Raw genomic sequence first — 17,680 nt, 5'->3', positions numbered from 1 at the left:
TCATGGGCATTTCGTCAATCTGAGTACTGTAGTACTGCTCAATATCGCGGAGAATCTTGATATCATCAATCTTGACGAAGTTGATGGCTGAAGGGAAAGTAGAACTATGAGACCGAGATCCCTGGTGTGATACATCAGGTCGGAGAACGTACCAACACCCTTGCGTCCGAAACGGCCAGAACGACCGATACTGCAATGAGAACGGAATTGCTTAGTCTGTTTGCCAATGGAAACTAGTATGAGTTCCGTGCTTACCGGTGGATGTAAAGCTCACGGTTGTTGGGGAGGTCGTAGTTGATGACTAGAGACACCTGTTGCACATCCTATCAAGAAGAAAAAAAACAAGGGACATAAAATGAGCAAGTTTGCTAACGATAGAGGACATGACTAATAGCATCAGTATGAAGAAATACTTACAATACCACGGGCCCACACGTCGGTGGTGATCAAGACCCGACTAAGAGTCAGAAACACCACCAACGTGGAAAAGCGAAGTCAGCGCTCCGTTCGATAATCGAGAAGACCAAAGGGATCCATTCATCGCGCATTTAGCCAACCGAGACATATTCGCCTGTGTACCTGGATCCTTGTCGGAACTCTGTCATGATGGCGTCACGCTCCTTCTGAGGCATTTCACCGTGCATTGAGGAAACGGTAAAGTTTGCTTCACGCATCTTCTCCGTCAACCAGTCGACCTGAAGAAATCGGGTGAGCAACCGTCCTGAAGCATGGGCAAAGCATCAAGTGCGAGACCCACCTTTCTACGTGTGTTACAGAAAATAACGGCTTGGGTAATCGTCAACGTATCGTAGAGGTCGCAAAGGGTATCGAACTTCCACTCTTCACGCTCCACAGCCACGAAGAACTGCTTGATGCCTTCCAACGTCAATTCATCACGTTTCACCAGGACGCGGACTGGGTCGGTCATGAACTTGGTCGTCATTTCGAGCACGTCGTAAGGTAGTGTAGCACTGAGTAGCACCACCTGGCACCCTGGTGGCAGGTATCTGTAAACGTCGTAGATCTGTTCCCTGAACCCTTTGCTCAACATCTCATCGGCCTCATCGAGCACAAGCATTTTGATTTGCCTTGTGCGCAAGTGACGGCGACGGATCATATCAAACACACGGCCAGGGGTTCCCGAGACAATGTGCTGTCCGTAATCTAACTTTTTGATGTCTTCACCGACACTGGTCCCACCAATACAAGCATGACACTGGACGTTCATGTAGTCACCCAAAGCGAGGACAACGCTTTGAATCTGCGTCGCGAGCTCACGAGTGGGAGACAGCACCAATGCCTGTGTTTCGCGGGTCGAAGTGTCGATGTTTTGTAGTGTGGAGATCGAGAAGGTGGCAGTTTTACCGGTTCCAGACTGCGCTTGGGCGATCACATCTCGGCCACTGATAATAGGGAAGATTGCACGTTGTTGGATGGCGGACGGCTTCTCGAAGTCTGAAATGAGGAACCCCTGTGAGTACAGCTATCTTCCCCAACATGGCACATCTCTGATCTTGTCTTCACTCACTGTAGGCGTAGATTCCTCTCAGTAAGTCTTCCTTCAGACCCATTTGGTCGAAAGTGTTGACGACCTTGACATCGTCGGTGGTCTCAAAAACAAGGGTGGCATCGAGTTTGCTGTCGATCCCACCACCGTTCCTCTGGCGTCCCTCTGTTTCCGTCATTGTCGTCGTTGCTCTTGACTTTTTCTGAACGTCGGTCGGTGGTTGTGTCTCTCTGGTCAAACCTTCGAGTGGGAAAGCCTGCGATCGCACTGGAAACTTAGAAGTCCACATGGTCACGTGAAAACAGTATCTTGTAATAAGTATATATATTTTGACAAACACTGCAATTTAACCCATCCGGCCATAGCTCAGCTGGAAGAGCATCAGACTGTAACGCAAGCTGTAATCTGGGTGTCCCCAGTTCGATCCTGGGTGGCCGGACATTTCCTTTTTATTTTTGCAATTTGCAATTTGCTCTGTTTTCGGACCCACCATTTTTGACCCAAGGGCGCACCAACCCGTTGAGCCGGCGGCGCATTTGACCCTCACTCGTTTTATCACCTGAAGCCACTATTCGAACTCTCAATCCAAACGCATTGTGCGCCGCAACTGTATTGTCCACCCCCATCTGCGTCTGCGACCGTCTGTATATATCCGGTGCCCATCCTGTCTCATTCCCTGGAAACAGCCAGCATCGACCGGAATCTTCTGTTTATTCCTGCGCGCAACTCACCCGATCTCGACGGGAAAGGGCAACAATCGCGCTGTGTTGGGGTAATTGCATGCGACCTTTGAACCGTAATAGCCCCCAAAGCATAAAAACTTCTCGCTACACATATACCTACGAAAACCGAGTTTGGGAGCAATGTCCGGCCCCGTTTACGCCACGAATCCCGACGAGGATGAGTTGGACGAGGAGGCCTACCTGCGGGCGGAAATTGAGGACATCCAGGAGCCTATCGACTTTGGCTTAGTCTATGCCTTGCATACTTTCATTGCGAACTTGGAGGGCCAAGTCTGCGTGCTAAAAGGGGATTCGTTGGAGTTGCTGGACGACTCCAATTCCTACTGGTGGTTGGTCAAGTGTTTGAAAACCCATGAGGTCAGGCAGCATTTTGGCGCGCTCGTCGTAATGGGAACCAGTTGCTTAGTCTTATTTCGCTTCCAGATAGGGTATATACCAGCAGAGAATATCGAGGTACGCACTTACTTGGACTTGCCCCATCTAGTCCTACCGCTGCTGACTTTCGCGTCCTGCAGACACCATCAGAGCGGCTGGCACGATTGAATAAATTCAAGAATGTTGGGGTATCTGCAATCCACGAGGAGGACATGCGGCCCATCACACCTGTACCGCCTGGGAGCCGTAGGAACATTGTGTTTCCGGAGAACTTTGTGGAGTACATCTACTGCACCGATGATGAATCGTCAGAGGGGTCGAGTGAAGATGAGGAACCTCCAGCTGCGGACACGTTGCAAAGACAGAAACCGAACACCGCGTCTTTAAGTCGAAACTTTTTGTCGGTAAGCATAGGCGTTTGATCACGCGCGTCAAATTTGCCGAAGACCCCCTCGCTCATTTTCTCGCATGTCCGCCTTATGGCCGAACAGAAACTTCTTTCGCGATCGAAAAAAGCGAAGGACAGCGTTTCGTCGTCGTCCACAAGGTCGTCTACGAGATCGCTGGAACGGCCGACTCTGGATAAAGCGTTTGAGCAACCGCAAACAGCAAAGGTACTAATTCCTCCCACAATTGAATGATAAATTTTGAGAACTGGAATCGCTAAACACCTATCGCTCGCACCGGAACCAGGACCCGATCAACGTCCTGCGGATATATGCCGGAAACGTTGATCTGAAGGCGACGTTCAAATCCGTCGCGTTGACCCCAACATTGACCGCGAAAGAGCTCCTCGTTACGGCACTAAAACGATTCCGAGTGCCAGGGGTGACACCGGATGAGTACTATGTGAGCGTTCTTCACATGGATGCACGTAAGGACACCGTTATGCACTATATATATGTCGCCCGCAGATGCTAACTTCCTAAGCAGAGGAGCGACGATTGGGAGAAAACGATAAAGTATATGACGTCCTGGAGGAGCTGAGGCACAAAAACCTACCGGGCGTAGGCGACTCGGCTTCCGTCTCGAAGGTGGTCAACAGCTCGGAGGGCAAGAGCAGCGTACGGCTTACCGACGACAACATCATCAAAGTCCTCATCAACAAGAAGCTCAATCTGTTTGAGAAGAACTACCACTTGATCCGGATATTTATGTACGACAATTCTGATCCTACTGGTCAGATGCGAACGTACAAGACACTTGGGGTCAATAGCAACACCACCGTTGGAGAGATGACCGAGGTCGCTATCAAAAAGTTCAAGCTGACACCACATCCCCAGTACCGATATACGCTGAGCTCAATCTTTGAGAACCAAGGTGGGAACCGTCTTTCCATTCATTAAATCAATCTTTTTGCTAACGAATTCATCCAAATGCTTGTAGAAACCGAGAGGGAGGAAGCTGAGAAACTATACCCAATATTGATGTCAGCGCAAGGGAGCACTGAGGAAATCGACTTCTTACTGCGCAGAGTATGGATTGGCTATGGGCCAGCGCCAACCCAACCGACCGAGCCCGCCGAAGAGGCAAGCGAAGCTCGCGACGAAGCCAACATCCAAAACATCCTAACCTCGAAGCCCGCCTTTTTGAAAGAGGCACCAGCAGCGGTAGAACACGCAGACAGCGGGATGTTACGCGACATGCAGCTGGGAAGTAGCTATTCGAGCGACACTATGGACAGCGACATCTCGCGGACGCAGAGTATGAGTGACATTGTGAATAGCGCGATGCACAGCCGGCAGACATCCCAAAACGATCTTCGACCGGGGCACTCTCATGGCGATGGTGACGGGGCTTCGGCGAATCGGGTACAGCCCCAACGTGTGGGAGCTTCACATCGAGGAAACTTCTCGCAACCATCTGCCGCGGTGGCCCCCGATTCCGTTCCAACACCAGCCGTGACGTCTCGGAAGAGCTCATTACATCACGATCCAAACAGCGTTCCCTCTTCACAACAAGGCCTTGATAAGCCATTGCCGATACCGGCAAATCGGGGATCGGACAGCAACGGTCCCCAGAACCTTTCCAAGTTGCCACCGCCGCGCGATAACGTGGATCCACGACCACACAACGAATACAGGAATGGCCCGCATTTGTCAGCGGTCCAACATCGGTCGGCGGTCTCGTCGGTCACATCACCTCTCAGTGATGGAGCCTCACCAGACTCGGAAACCAGCACAAAGACGAATATTGAGACGATGGAACAATATTTGGAGGAAATTATCCGAGGTGGAGCGGATGTTGGTAAATTGCGGGCACTGGAGCAAAAGATGAAAAGCGGGTTGCATGCACCGCCAGATCCCAACTCGCTGCCTATTCCATCGCCGCAAGGGAAATATGACGACTCTGGCCTCGAACAGATTCTGCGGAGACGGACATCGTCCGGGGGTGCCGCCATTCGCCAGCCATCCGTTCCTCGTCGTGGGTCAAGCCATGCTGCAAACATCATGTCGGTGTATGACGACATGGCTGCTGAGCTGGATGAGTCCATCAAGCGGACGTCGAGGACATCGGAATCGGAATCCGCTGGATCACCAAAGACATTACCGGATTCCCATAACAACTCCGATCGGAAAGGAAAAGGTGGCATGTCACCCGCCAAAGTCTCTGGACATTCCCCATCTTCAACAACAGCACCAAACGGGCAGCACACACATTCACCCGACCGGCCACTTCCCGAATCACCCGCACTGTCACATCTGATCCCGAAGAGCGGACAGAACACGGCTTCATGGCCGTTTGAAGTGAAGAAGGACGACGCAACAAAGCCACGGTCGTCTACGCCGCAGAACGGGACCGCCACACCGCCCACGAATGGCGCCACTACCGGTGCCCAACCTGGCAACGCCGAGGTTGCAGCCATGTTTGATGCGATGCAGCAGGTACGAAAAGGGCTCCTGGCCAAACCTCATTTGGTACCCGCCATGCACCGAATTCCACTGACTGACCTCCTACCTCGATAACCAGGAAGTAGAAGCAATGGCGCGAACTCCGACATCCACATGATGTAGTATCACCAATCTCAATACCCCCAAGAGGAGGCTACCCCTTCGCCCCTATTCCCCTATCTTTTTTTTTTTGGAAGATGTGCATCCCTTACTTGGGAGCTGTGCATCGCCCGAACCTTTTCCGCCCAACATAGAAACGTGTATATATATTGTATGTTTTTTTTTCGCGGACTGCTTCGTTTCCTTGATTGGTTTTGACGTTTGTCTCGTTCTATGACACTTAGCCAGCTTCCGCATCGAATCACTCTCGGAGGCCGTGTGAGGTGAGGGTGGTCAGGAATATTTTGGTGTTTTTTGCCAGTTAATGAACGAAATGAAGTCCTCTTTCAACGCGTCAGTTGGTATATATTTCCGGCCATCCCCAGTGGCGGGGCCGTTCAAGCGGTATGTGCGAATATGTACAGGTTGCAGATCTAGTGAGTGGTTTCATTCCGAGTTGAAGCTTACGCCAAATATCTACGGAGGGATAGCAGCCGTGCCAGCATCCGCGAAACAATCAAAAAACTCCTCCAGCTCAAACCGAAGGAGATCCTTGGGCCCCTTCCGCTTCGGCGGATCTACGCCGACAAAAACCCACTGCTTCCCTTGCGGGTCCTGCACGAACTGGATCGCCTCTTGCCCGCGCACGCTGAACGACAGGGTCCCGACCCTGGTGTTCTGCAACCCCTTCGCATTGACCTTTTGCACCGGCCGGGCGGTCGGGCTGAGCATCGCGTTGCTCCATTCTACTGCTCGCAGCTCTTTGGGCTTGTCGTAGAGCAGCCATAGATTGTTTCGCCATAATGTCATTGCGGACAGGTCGTATCCCTGCCCAGGCGGGTCAATGATCCCCATCAATGTAGCTGATCCCGATGGGTCGTCCAGCGGGATGTCGTATACGAAGATCTGGGCGTCGGCCTGCCGCCCGGCGTAGAAGTAGCCGCCGGATTTGACATCGGGGGAGGACATGAAGACGAGGGATTCCAGGCCGTTGTTGTCGGCTTTGGCGTCGGGGTCGGCAACTGGGTGGGCATCGAATGTTGCTTGCAGGTCCCATCGACGGGTAACGGAGGAGGTTTTGAGGTTATATTCTACAATGCTGGCGGGAACCTCGTTTCCTAGATATATGAAATCGTCCCTGGAAAGCGCCAACAGTCAATCAATGTGCTCTCTATCTGCAACGCACCGTAAGTGTTCTTACCTTCCCGCCACCAGCGTACACCCTTCAAGGTCAAAGTCTCCGCCAAGGTCCCATATCTCAGCCGGAGTCCCCGACCCATCCGGTGTTCCAATATTCGTCAGACCGCCGATTTTGCCACCGTCGCTGACCACGAACAAGGTATTTGTAGAAGGCTGCCACACCATATCTGACGGCTCGAACTTCTTTTCCAGGCGGCCTGTAAGGTTCGAAAGACTTCAGCCGGAAAGAAAACCACACAAGTAAAAGAACCCGGGACGAGAGGGCAGGCTTACCATACATAGACAGTCCTTTGCAGTCGGTCGTATCAAAGGGTCTTGGAGGTTGAAAGTGGAGCATGCGACTCTGGACTGCTCCCATCAACAAACCATATGCGAGGGCTGCTATTATCGCAGAGGAAATGCGGTGTATCCGACGGAACATGGTGGACGGTCGCAGGCCGAAGTGCGCAATGAAGTAGCGAAAGCTTTAGACGGTATTCGAGCGAAGGGTACCCACCGTCCCAGTATTCTTATGAGTATGTACGTAGCTCGTGGTTCCTCCCAAAAAGTGCCCCGCGCGCGTCATCACGGCATCAAACGGTTTGCGACACTCGCCCCTTCTCGCAGGTCGGATCACAGGATTCATAGCGCAACTTCTGCCCGCGGCTTGATCAGAAACATGTACTGTACATATTGGCACACAACGGTATTCGCCTTACTTTCCCTACGCATGTACAGTGTGTGTGCTACATACTCTTTGCCTGGCAACTCCGGGCCCTGCTCCGTTCGTGACAATCGACGGAGTTGTGTTGGGGAAGTCGAGACGCGTTGGCGTTAGAGACCGGGGCTACTTGAGAACACGCGGCGGCCCCACACTCCTGTCGAGCGAGCGCAAGGATTCTGCACAACGGCCTTCAACCAAGTCACAGTAGCCTCATCCTCTCGGCACACAAAACACAAACACCGCAAGATGGCAACAACATGGATGGACGGTACGTTCACAGGAGGCGGGCTTCAGGCTCGGGTTCAGTATGCTAACCTGTGTCGAATCGCACTCTGTTCTATGGCCAATTTCCAGTCGGGCGTGGCACGGTAGGTGATTTTCGCAAAATATTGCTACTCTCAAATCAGCTGGCTAAACACAATGGGACGTCCCACAGCTGCTCGCCCTCCGTAAGAACGGCTTCAAGCGCACGCTGAGGCAAATTATGTCCATGTATGTCCGGGGCAGGGCCCGTTCACCCTGCACTCGCAATCCGAACGCTATTTACGGACTCTCATGTCTGTTTCCTTCTCTTTAGCGACCAACCGCGCGTGGGAACACATGCCGGCACAGACGAATATGGAAACAACTACTACTACAACCCGAAGGATATCGTCCTGCGTGACCGCTGGATCGAGTATGGAAGGTGGAACTCGGACCCTTCGCAAATCCCTCCAGAATGGTGCGAAACGATTGTCCGAGCAGAAGTGGTGTGTTTCCCTCCGAAAATCAACGACTTACGCCCGATCCTTTAATCACAGGCACCAATGGATCCACCACATCACCGACGACATCCCGACTGCACAAACGGTGCCAAAGCCCTTCTTCACGGGCAAGCACCTCGAGAACTTGACGGGGAGTCGCGGCGCCTATAAGCCGTACAGCACAACGGTGCCGAAGTTTACGTCGTGGACTCCGGGGACGAAGGAGCGTCAGGGATAGAGAGCGTCGTATACCCCGTCTTCATGGAATTGGAAATGAAAGATGTGTTTCAATGAGATTGTTTTGTTGGAGAGGATTGTGGAAATGGCGATTCTGGTTTTTGGGGCAGGTGGGGGAGGGATTGCTCTCGACGGTCAGCGTTGACTGGGGACAGATCATCACGCAGAGTGTTAATGGCGAAGAGATGGGACAACTGGACAGCTGAACAAGAGGGATAAATGTGACATGGCCAGCTTGCGTCGAGAAGCATTCCGGTTCGGGCGATATTGACGATTGCTTGAGGACCGGCGCAATTGGCTCGCCAGCGAAGACATCCGTACTCGGAAACACTTGGTACACTCTGCTTTTCAGCAGACCGATGTGATTTTTGATGACCGCAGCACCAGTCGGATTCACTGTGGCCGCAACGAGCAGGAGACCATGCATTATTTCCATTCCCTACATATTTCCCAGAGCAGTACCCAAAAACTCCCCAATGGGATATCTACAAACTATCTCAAGTTTCCGCAGCCGCAGATGTGAGCGATATGCGAGCGATACGTCGACCTACATGCCACATCCGCCCTTGCGCTTCCAACTATTCTTTCCTTGTCTAAACTTGATTCCTCCTCCTCCCTTTCACTCCCGTACCGTCGTCCTCGTTCTCCTCCTCACAATCATCACTTCCAATCTCATCCTCAGATTCCACCCTCCTTCTCCTCCTCCTCGTCTTCCTCGCCCACCTCTCATCTGCCCACCTTCGATCATTCATCGCCTGCAACACGATCCCAGCGCCCATGACCGTCAACCCGATCCCGATCCCGACCCCGACGATGATCAAGCCGGTCTTGATACTCCGCCCGGCGCTGTCCATGCCATCGCCCACGTTTTTGAAACCGGCCGCGATTTTGTCGGCGTGATCTTGTAGACCTTCTGTTCCGAGGCCGGCGGCTGAGTATGGAAAGAGAGATGGAGTCAGAGTTTGGATGCGGAGCTTGGACGAAGAGGCCGGCCGGGAGCGAACGGACCTATTGACCGGACTTCTGTAGAGATGTTTCGGGCGAAGCTTTCGGGGAAAGGAAAGTAGATAGGCAGCTTTTCGGAAGCTGACATTTCCGGAAAGGGCTCTGCCGATGAAGTGGCTCCCGTTTGAAGGTTTTTTGTGGGTGTATATGAGCTGGGAAGCAAGTCACTGCTTTCACGAGCTGTAAGCGGGCTTTCGGGCTGGCGAACTTGGGAGTGGTGGTGTAGGAACTTGAAGTTGGGCAGCAGCGCAATGGCGGAGTGCCTTTTCGACGTTCCAGTCTTTCCAGTGGTGTTGCCACGTCACACGCCTTCCGCCAGAGTCCAAACGCGTGCATGGGAAAGCGTTTGCCGCTTGCCAGCCGCTTGCACTTCTGGGAATCACCGTTCGTAGATCACCTCATCCGCAACAATGAGATCCTCCCTCTACCTCTTCCTCGCGGCCTTCCTCGCCACCCTCCTGGTGTCGCTGCCCCTCGTTGCAGCCGAAAAGAAGCGGGACGTCACCTCCTTGCAAATTGGCGTCAAGCACAAAGTAGAATGCACCCGGAAGTCTCAAAAGGGCGGTGAGTAATGGAAGGGTGGTGCGACTGGATGGGGTGGTTTGTTTGAAAGGAGATGCTGATGGACTCTATTGCGAATAGATAAGCTCTCCATGCACTACACCGGAACCTTGTACTCGACCGGAGAGAAGTTCGACTCCTCCCTCGACCGCAACCAGCCGTTTGAGTTCACCGTTGGAGCCGGACAAGGTACACCGCTTTTACCGCAGTTTGTCTAACTTGCTGCCCAGGCCAATCGCTCACTATCTTTGATGTTGCAGTTATCAAGGGCTGGGACCAAGGCCTCCTGGACATGTGCCCCGGCGAAAAGAGGAAGCTCGTCATCCCTTCTTCGCTCGGCTACGGTGACCGGGGCGCTCCCCCGAAGGTATGTGCATTGCTTTCTACGTAATCCGTGAGAGGTAAATTAGTGGAGCTGACGGTTTTGTTTTTGCAGATTCCCGCCGGCGCAACTCTGGTATTTGAGACGGAATTGTTGGAGATCAAGAATGTGCGTAACGAGTTGTAGAAGCGGATCTGCATTGGGTGAATGAAGAATAGACCGGGTTGCAAATTGCGACCGTAGCCTTGGATTTTTCAAGGGATTCCGTCTGGTGCATGCGCTCCTTGTACGTGTGATACGGGATTCCTGGCGCTGTTAGAGGACATGTAGCACCCACAAAGCGTTTCATCAGAAGCTCAATATCGTCCTTGTCTGGGTCCAGACCTGTACTCCGAACCGGTCACAACCGTCTCCCAGAAGCCCACAGCACACGATTAAAAGGCGCGCTAGACTTTTTCTTTGCACCGAAAATGCTACATCGTCTGGGCTTATCTACTGTATTCGCACAAGCATATGCGAATTGAACGTAACAGCTCCCATTTGGAGTTTGACAGCGCAGGAAATCGTCTCCACACACTCTGCGACGACCACAGTGGAACGACGTCTCCACAAGTTTTCGGACTTGCAAATTCAGGGTGTTGCGAGGAGTTCTTCATTAATCGATCGGTCCCCCGTCTCTGTCTGTGTGTGGGCGTTGATGAGCGTTGTTTCTGGAGCAAAATTTTATCATTTCTGACGGGAGCGTGGTTGGGGGGGTGATTTCTCCGCGGGACGCCTTTTGACAGGCGGGGTTGTGTCTATAATGGTAACAGGCGGGTGGGGGCATGGCTTGGAGGGGGGGGGGGGGGGGGGTGGAATCCGTGGATGGATGGGTGGATCTTATCCCACACTGGCAACTGCACAGCGCACAGTGAGTGTAACACGTTGTGATTAGATATCGATGCCAACCGAGTGAAAAAAACGAGTGGCATGCGAGCATCATGCAATGCAACGGGTTGTGGCCGCAGCATCAGGCGCGATCACTTGAGTTGTGCGCTTAGTGGTCGTTGCGAGGGGTCTTCCGCGCTACGCTGAGGAGGCTGAGGATCTGGGGAAGAGTTGTCGCCAGCCGCCCCCCCCCATATCGGCCCGGTAGTATGTACAGTATGTAGTATGATATGAGCGCAGAGGAAAACTTTGCGGACTACTACTACTACTACTGCTACTGTATACCAACTATGTAAGAGGGGCCCTCCTTATATTTGCCGCCCTCACCCCCCCCCGCCCCCGCTCCAGTCCAACTCCATTCCCACGAATCGTTGAAACCCCTGCGTTGACCGTAGCTGGCTTCGAGATCGCAGACTTCATACCTTCACATACCCCTCCTGCTCCTTCTAACTTACAGTAGTATATCCTCAAAAATGAAGCTCTCGCTCGCTCTCATTTCCTTGGCGCTGGCCGCCACCTCCTACGCCGCCCCAGTCACAAAGAAATGCGGCGGCGGTCAGAAGCCCCCCCACCACGGCAAGAAGAACAACATGACCATCCTCGCCACCAACGACATCCACGCCCACTTTGACGAGTTCAACCTTGGAGGTACCGACTGCAGGCCAAAGGACATTGCTGCCAACAACTGTGTCGGAGGTGCCGCCCGTATCGCCCACCTGGTGCAAAAGTACAGGGCGGAGAGGGACAACGTCGTCCTGTTGGACGCGGGTGACCAGTTCCAGGGAACCCTCTTCTTCAACGTGTTCGGTGGTCAAAAGTCTGTCGAGATCATGAACGAGCTCAAGTACGACGCTATGGCCATCGGAAACCACGAGTTCGACAAGGGTGTTGAATACGCCGCCCAGTTCTTCAAGAACCTGACCTTCCCCGTCGTCAGCTCAAACATTGACTTTAAGAAGGGCGATGGTCACATCTTGAAGGAGGCCGGTGTTAAGCCTTACACCATCCTCCGTGACTACGGTGTCGGTGTCATTGGTGAGTTTCGATGTGGGGCGTGGGGCGGGAGACGAGGACGGGCTTCCCGGAGCGAACGCGCTCCAGTCATTATCGCATTTCTTGGGAAGCCCATCGCTTCGCTTCGCGGTTTCTTCGATTCTTCGATTTACGAGCCTCCCAACTCATTTTGCCCAATTCCTGTTACTTTCAAGGTTACATCACCAACACCACGGCGTCGATCGCCACTGGCGCCAGGAACACATCGTTCTACAACCCCGTCCCTATTGTTCAACGCTACATTGACGAGCTGCACCGTAAAGGTTACCGCCGTGTCATTGCAGTGTCCCACAACGGTTACGCCGACGACAAGTATCTCGCCGAAAACACCCGCGGTCTGTCCCTCATTGTTGGCGGTCACTCCCACTCCCTCCTCCTCAACAACGCCTCCCTCCCCGGCGTCGTTGGACCCTACCCCACCTCCGTTACAAACTTGGACGGAAAGCCCACCTACATCATCCAGCACCACCGCTACGGCGACTACCTCGGCCACGTCGATCTCGAATGGGACGCCAACACCGACGAGCTGCTCAACCTCAGCGGTGAAGCCATCCGTCTTGACGCTGCTATCCCCAAGGACAACGCGACTGCGATCAAGGTCGCCCAATGGCGTGAGGCCTTCAAGCCCATGACTGAGCGCATCGTAGGTCAGGCCGACGGCCCCTTCCCCGTCGAAGGCTGCGGCGTCCGCGAATGCGCATTGGGCGACCTCGTCGCGGATTCCATGCTCTTCTCCGCCCCCTCGGCCGACATCGCCTTCACCAACGCCGGCGGTCTGCGCGCCGCCATCCCTTCCGGCCCCGTCACTTACGCCGACGTCATCACCGTCCTCCCCTTCGGAAACACCATCAACATCTTCTCCTACACCGGCGCACAGGTCCTGGCCCTCCTCGACCGCACCGCTGACCTGACCGGCGCCGATGGAAAGAAGATGCTGTCCACCCCTCAATGGGGCGGTGTCCACTTCACGTACGACGTCAGCAAGCCCGCCGGCTCTCGTATCACGACCGCTACCCTTCTCAAGGACGGAAGCGCTATCGACCCCGCCAAGACCTACGTCATTGCCACTAACGACTTTATCCTCGGAGGAGGCGACAATATCATTTCCCCTGTTGCTGGCCCCGCCGGTGAAGTCATGGCCGATGCTCTTGCTACTTACCTGGGCACCAAGCCGTCGTTCAAGGCTGAGATTCAAGGACGTTGGGGTCCCGTTGCCAACACCACCGCCACCCACTAAGCGTTTCACATTTTTGCGGATCCGAATGTAGAGCATGCGAATTCGAAGAAGGTCACCCCGATCTCCACACACACACATACCACATACACGCATATAGACTTTAGCTGTTTGAGAAGTACATAATTTGCAATTCATCTGTAGACGTACCGGGCGACTCTCGCCCCCCACCCCCCTAATAGATCATCTGCTAGACCATATCACGCATCCTTGCTGTCTCATGTCACATTACCCTGCTCTTATGTATACGCTCATTTGCCTTGTGGAAGGGAGAATGCAATTTTGCACGTATCGCGCCGCCTCACTAATAAGTTACTATGCCATCTCATCAAAAGTATGCCGACAAGTGCGTGATATAAGGCTGACCAGTCAGCCTGAAGACCCCGATGCTCCAACGTTCCATAAGAGCGCAGGGCGATTACACTGTGTGGACAGTGTTGAGGAAACCACTGCGGGCGGCGCTTGAGGTGCACTCACTCTTCAACAACCGTGTCACTCGTCCCTGGTCATGCGGGGTCGAGGATAATGATGGGATCTGAAGTCGTTCAGTATGACCGACCCGGACATTTGCTGAAATCGCACTTCCCAAACGTTCAAATGCAGCGCATTCGGCAGGAGCTGGGAAGGGGGGGTAGGACTCGACCGTCCCAACGAACAAGCCAACAGTAACACCCTCAGTTGTGACAGTTAAAAGAAGTTCATCCTACCTATCATGAGGATGGAAGCTACAACGAAAATGGCTACTCCTATATCCTATCCAACTCTTATCACACCCAACCTCCCATCGAGAACACTCCAAAATGACCTACCATCCTACACCCGCCACCCTAACCGCCCCCACCCCTCCTCCCCACCCTAATCCCACCCAGAACCTCTGGCGAATGACACCCCCCAATCCTCCCATCCCTCTCCCTCCAATGCACCCTCCCCAAAATCCCATACGTCAGCTGCGCAGGGTGCACGTTATTGAACGTCGGGTTCAACGCCTGTGCCCTTACTGCCGCGGACGTGGCTATGTCGTCGGAGAAGGCGAGGAGGTCGAGGTCGGTGGAGTGGCTGGGGGGTGTGCGGAGGGAGGTTGTATGGGCAGCAAGGGTGGCTGCAGCGTTTTGGGACGGGTGGTGTAGCAGGGGCTGGAACTGCAGCGGGGAGGTATGTGTGTGTTGCGGGTGTAGTTGTGGCTGCTGGGTATTCTGAGCATTCGGCGCAACTCGGGGCCAGAGCACCACCGTCACTTTGGGTGGCGGCGGGGCCTCTGCGGGCGTCAGGATGTGGGGGTTTTCACCGGCCGCTTTGGACGGAGGTCTCCCGTGGGTGGCGTCGAGGTTCATCACACCGCACGCTCCCCACGCCCGTCGCCACTTGGCTTTCCGGACAAACTCCTGTGCATCCACGGCGGAATAGCCCAGGTACGTCTCCTCCACCCGCATATCCCGCTTCAGTCTCAGCGCGGCCAGCAACGCGTGCCGGCGCGAGACGCTCACCACCCCTCCGTCCGCTGGGGATGAAACCGCGCCGAGAGCGGCGGTGGATGAGCGCGATGTCGATGACGGCGAATGGACGTACCGATAGCGGTAGGTGTAGGCGTAGCTGGTGTGAGGTCGACCCTCTCCCGCTTTCTGCGCCCGCGAGGTGTTCTCCCCCCCAAACGTCAGCACCGGCTCAACGACCAACACAACCGATCCTTTCAACGGCACCGGCTGCACCCGTGCCAACGGCAACGGCGTGCTGTACGGCGACGACAACCGCGCATCCACCGGCGGACTCGTTTGCTCAGCGCCCGCGTTCGCAGTCGTCGCCACTCTCCCCGATTTCGCCGATCGCGCCGCGGAAGTCCTCGAATCCCCCCGCCCATCCCGCTCGAAATTCACGTCGGCGGGGTCGGTCTTTGGGGGATCGATATGCGCATCGCCCGTGACGCTTCCTGCACTCCCGGGCCGTCCGTAGCGTCTTTGGAACCAGGGGAGGGTGGGGCGGCCGGGGATGGAGGGGAGAGTCGGCCCTGGTTTGTGTTTGTGGATTTGCCGGGGGAGGGTGCTTGGGCGGTGTTGGGGCTCGTTTGGGGGTCGGCCGGCGTTCTCTGCGTTCCCATCGGTGCTTCCATCCGTCTTTCCCACGCCCCTACCCATCACCACGGAGCTCGATCCCTCAGATTGGACAGGCGACGAGAGCGATCCCCTTCCACCCGACGCCGTTCGTTTCATCGGGCTGGATGGCGCGCCCGTCTTCATGCGAGTGGGTGAATAATACGATGCTGGAAACACGTTGTTGAGCTCTGCGTCGGACTGCGAGAACGGGTTGTGCTTGGTGGCGAGGACGCTGCATAGGTCGTCTCGCGGGGCTGCGGATGTGGGTCGTGGTGGTCGGACTGCATTTCCGGGAAAAAAAAGAAAAGTGATGGGACGGATGTGTTTGCGTGGAATGGTTCTGTATTGAATGTGAATGATGGGTTGAAGCAGGTTACCTTCGCTCTCCAACCCTCTCTGCGTGAGCACCGTCATGGTGATCCGCCCCTCCTCGCGCTCCTTTTCTCGCATTCGAGCGCTGGAGCTTCGATGCATGTTTGGCGTTCTCTCCGGAACCGCGGGGGAAGTGAGACGAACATCAGCCTCCGTCCCAGGGGTTGACGTTGAAGATCCCGCCCGTGCAGCCACAGCGCCCGGCTTTCGGTCCGCACGGAATGTATCCGCAGCCTTATCCGCTGTGCCACGCAGGCCACCTCCTGCTCTCGAATTCCTCACGGATAACCCTGAAGTCGCCCCCACGGGCACGGGGATCGCGCTTTCTTTCACCCCAGTCTTGGGCACAAGCGCCTCTCCCTCCACGTCCGCAAGCGGTGTGGGGTGAGGGGGTGAGGGATCGGGCTCGGCGCTCGTACCCCGGAGTACCGCGACGGGCACGATTTGATCTTGCTGGTTGGCTGACTGGGGCAGAAGTCGTGCCGGACCTGACAGAGTCGAGGCGTCGGATGCCGCTGTAGCGTCGACGGCTATTGGTGAAGTTTGATTCTCTGCAGCTGCTGCCTGATCATTTGGCACAGATCCCACACTCGCATCCTCCTCCGTTGCCACGCCGGCGGTGGGCTCGGGTGGCTCAGATGGGTGTTGTGGCGCAGAGACGTCCGGATCTATATTCCCTGACCCGCTTTGCTCCACACCTAGCTTCTGTGAAGCTTCATTTTCAACCGCATCTGCAGTGAGTGCCTCCACATCATCGCCACTGATATCGTCCGAATCTTCCGCGTGCGGTAGTGCCTGCTCAGTGGATTGCGGCGATGGGTTCGCTTCGACGGAAGTGCTGTCCGTGGCGATGGAGACGTCTGCGAGCACATCAGCCAGAGGAGGAATGTCCTCCGGCTCTGAGGCGTCCATTTTGACCGATCCTCGTTCGTAATGCTTGAATAAAGATTAGCTCGTTGAGGAGGTAACCTGTTGAAATCTGGCACTGTAAGCAGCCCCGATTTCTTCAAGCGTCACAGTGGATATGTACTCGGAAGAAATTGACGTTTGCGAAGAGGTTCTTTGACAACGGCAAATGTGTGGATTGACACAAGGTACTTCTCAGTTCTTTCGTATGGCACTCGAATCCCGCGTCGTCGACGTTTTACTCCTTCGAGTTCAGACTATACAGGAAGTCCATCATCGATCGCCACGCCGCAGGGTTGCATAATCTTATCGCAAAAACCGAAGGAGCGAACGAGGCTTCGATGCCAAGCCGGAGTAGGAAAGGCAAGAACGGAAATTCTCCGAAAACAAAGTGCGAAAAAAGCTTCGAATTGGAGGACACTGCATTTCTCGACTGCCAAAATCGCGCTGTCGAATCCCGAGTTGAAAACTGTCAAATGTCCCAACCAGTGTTTTTTTTACACCACAATCTCATCCAGACTCTAGCTGAGCCCAGGCTGAAAAAAGAAATTGGGTACATGAGGAACGTCTCTGACAGCCTCTTTCACTCACAAGATCTCTTCCTCCGAAATATCAAACTATTCTGCATTTGCAACTCTATCTATCAGACCTGAAGATGCAATCACACCAATTTCGCTCTCCTGGACGGCTGCCAACCCAAGTTACCCAACAGCAG

At 54.5% G+C, this 17,680-nt stretch overlaps 8 protein-coding genes and 1 non-coding gene across 9 annotated transcripts; 5 read left to right on the top strand and 4 right to left on the bottom strand.

The window, feature by feature from the left end:
• Positions 1 to 540: 540 nt before the first annotated feature.
• EV422DRAFT_238435 (P-loop containing nucleoside triphosphate hydrolase protein) lies at positions 541 to 1,794 on the bottom strand. Its single transcript, XM_053065630.1, has 2 exons — positions 1,529 to 1,794; positions 541 to 1,455 (listed from the first exon to the last, which is right to left on the bottom strand). Exons 1-2 carry the CDS (start codon positions 1,683 to 1,685, stop codon positions 683 to 685), a joined length of 930 nt encoding a protein of 309 aa, XP_052928638.1. The 5' UTR covers positions 1,686 to 1,794; the 3' UTR covers positions 541 to 682.
• Positions 1,795 to 1,862: 68 nt separating this feature from the next.
• Positions 1,863 to 1,946, top strand: EV422DRAFT_t33. The gene has a single exon. It is a non-coding gene; the product is annotated as a tRNA-Tyr (tRNA).
• A 306-nt stretch (positions 1,947 to 2,252) lies between these two features.
• Positions 2,253 to 5,643, top strand: EV422DRAFT_238348 (uncharacterized protein). Its single transcript, XM_053065629.1, has 8 exons — positions 2,253 to 2,607; positions 2,674 to 2,703; positions 2,766 to 3,029; positions 3,117 to 3,239; positions 3,319 to 3,499; positions 3,559 to 3,945; positions 4,012 to 5,510; positions 5,600 to 5,643. Exons 1-8 carry the CDS (start codon positions 2,371 to 2,373, stop codon positions 5,600 to 5,602), a joined length of 2,724 nt encoding a protein of 907 aa, XP_052928637.1. The 5' UTR covers positions 2,253 to 2,370; the 3' UTR covers positions 5,603 to 5,643.
• A 449-nt stretch (positions 5,644 to 6,092) lies between these two features.
• Positions 6,093 to 7,236, bottom strand: EV422DRAFT_564293 (uncharacterized protein; the record flags this gene model as incomplete). Its single annotated transcript, XM_053072182.1, has 3 exons — positions 6,093 to 6,753; positions 6,817 to 7,012; positions 7,089 to 7,236. The coding sequence occupies 3 exons, from the start codon at positions 7,234 to 7,236 to the stop codon at positions 6,093 to 6,095; spliced, it is 1,005 nt and encodes a 334-aa protein (XP_052928636.1).
• Positions 7,237 to 7,590: 354 nt separating this feature from the next.
• Positions 7,591 to 8,684, top strand: EV422DRAFT_238342 (NADH ubiquinone oxidoreductase subunit NDUFA12-domain-containing protein). Its single transcript, XM_053065628.1, has 3 exons — positions 7,591 to 7,886; positions 7,955 to 8,239; positions 8,319 to 8,684. Exons 2-3 carry the CDS (start codon positions 8,013 to 8,015, stop codon positions 8,497 to 8,499), a joined length of 408 nt encoding a protein of 135 aa, XP_052928635.1. The 5' UTR covers positions 7,591 to 7,886; positions 7,955 to 8,012; the 3' UTR covers positions 8,500 to 8,684.
• Positions 8,685 to 9,091: 407 nt separating this feature from the next.
• Positions 9,092 to 9,591, bottom strand: EV422DRAFT_564291 (uncharacterized protein; the record flags this gene model as incomplete). The annotated part of the gene is made up of 2 exons (XM_053072181.1): positions 9,092 to 9,429; positions 9,507 to 9,591. 2 exons carry the CDS (start codon positions 9,589 to 9,591, stop codon positions 9,092 to 9,094), a joined length of 423 nt encoding a protein of 140 aa, XP_052928634.1.
• Positions 9,592 to 9,791: 200 nt separating this feature from the next.
• Positions 9,792 to 10,723, top strand: EV422DRAFT_238260 (FK506 binding protein 2, 13kDa precursor). The gene is made up of 4 exons (XM_053065626.1): positions 9,792 to 10,067; positions 10,146 to 10,253; positions 10,325 to 10,431; positions 10,501 to 10,723. Exons 1-4 carry the CDS (start codon positions 9,914 to 9,916, stop codon positions 10,570 to 10,572), a joined length of 441 nt encoding a protein of 146 aa, XP_052928633.1. The 5' UTR covers positions 9,792 to 9,913; the 3' UTR covers positions 10,573 to 10,723.
• An 875-nt stretch (positions 10,724 to 11,598) lies between these two features.
• On the top strand, positions 11,599 to 13,923 carry EV422DRAFT_516811 (Metallo-dependent phosphatase-like protein). Its single transcript, XM_053069407.1, has 2 exons — positions 11,599 to 12,348; positions 12,522 to 13,923. The coding sequence occupies exons 1-2, from the start codon at positions 11,787 to 11,789 to the stop codon at positions 13,601 to 13,603; spliced, it is 1,644 nt and encodes a 547-aa protein (XP_052928632.1). The 5' UTR covers positions 11,599 to 11,786; the 3' UTR covers positions 13,604 to 13,923.
• Positions 13,924 to 14,612: 689 nt separating this feature from the next.
• On the bottom strand, positions 14,613 to 16,971 carry EV422DRAFT_503711 (uncharacterized protein; the record flags this gene model as incomplete). Its single annotated transcript, XM_053068370.1, has 2 exons — positions 14,613 to 14,699; positions 14,836 to 16,971. The coding sequence occupies 2 exons, from the start codon at positions 16,969 to 16,971 to the stop codon at positions 14,613 to 14,615; spliced, it is 2,223 nt and encodes a 740-aa protein (XP_052928631.1).
• Positions 16,972 to 17,680: the final 709 nt, after the last annotated feature.

The sequence above is a fragment of the Fimicolochytrium jonesii genome (genome assembly GCF_025526975.1).
Source record: "Fimicolochytrium jonesii strain JEL569 chromosome Unknown EV422scaffold_3, whole genome shotgun sequence".
Lineage (NCBI taxonomy): Eukaryota > Fungi > Chytridiomycota > Chytridiomycetes > Spizellomycetales > Powellomycetaceae > Fimicolochytrium > Fimicolochytrium jonesii.
The sequence above is the reverse complement of the archived record's forward strand: the minus strand, read 5'-3'. Positions and strand labels throughout refer to the sequence as shown.

What these genes read in the sequence shown, in the direction of transcription:
- EV422DRAFT_238435 (XM_053065630.1), bottom strand. Translation starts at nt 1,685, where the DNA reads ATGACGGAAACAGAGGGACGCCAGAGGAACGGTGGTGGGATCGACAGC. An exon ending in GAGAGGAATCTACGCCTACA is followed by an intron (nt 1,456 to 1,528) that starts GTGAGTGAAGAC and finishes TCCTCATTTCAG; the next exon opens with ACTTCGAGAAGCCGTCCGCC.
- EV422DRAFT_238348 (XM_053065629.1), top strand. Translation starts at nt 2,371, where the DNA reads ATGTCCGGCCCCGTTTACGCCACGAATCCCGACGAGGATGAGTTGGAC. An exon ending in AGTGTTTGAAAACCCATGAG is followed by an intron (nt 2,608 to 2,673) that starts GTCAGGCAGCAT and finishes TTTCGCTTCCAG; the next exon opens with ATAGGGTATATACCAGCAGA. An exon ending in TACCAGCAGAGAATATCGAG is followed by an intron (nt 2,704 to 2,765) that starts GTACGCACTTAC and finishes CGCGTCCTGCAG; the next exon opens with ACACCATCAGAGCGGCTGGC.
- EV422DRAFT_238342 (XM_053065628.1), top strand. Translation starts at nt 8,013, where the DNA reads ATGTCCGGGGCAGGGCCCGTTCACCCTGCACTCGCAATCCGAACGCTA. An exon ending in TCGCAAATCCCTCCAGAATG is followed by an intron (nt 8,240 to 8,318) that starts GTGCGAAACGAT and finishes CTTTAATCACAG; the next exon opens with GCACCAATGGATCCACCACA.
- EV422DRAFT_238260 (XM_053065626.1), top strand. Translation starts at nt 9,914, where the DNA reads ATGAGATCCTCCCTCTACCTCTTCCTCGCGGCCTTCCTCGCCACCCTC. An exon ending in CCGGAAGTCTCAAAAGGGCG is followed by an intron (nt 10,068 to 10,145) that starts GTGAGTAATGGA and finishes TATTGCGAATAG; the next exon opens with ATAAGCTCTCCATGCACTAC. An exon ending in CACCGTTGGAGCCGGACAAG is followed by an intron (nt 10,254 to 10,324) that starts GTACACCGCTTT and finishes TTGATGTTGCAG; the next exon opens with TTATCAAGGGCTGGGACCAA.
- EV422DRAFT_516811 (XM_053069407.1), top strand. Translation starts at nt 11,787, where the DNA reads ATGAAGCTCTCGCTCGCTCTCATTTCCTTGGCGCTGGCCGCCACCTCC. An exon ending in CTACGGTGTCGGTGTCATTG is followed by an intron (nt 12,349 to 12,521) that starts GTGAGTTTCGAT and finishes GTTACTTTCAAG; the next exon opens with GTTACATCACCAACACCACG.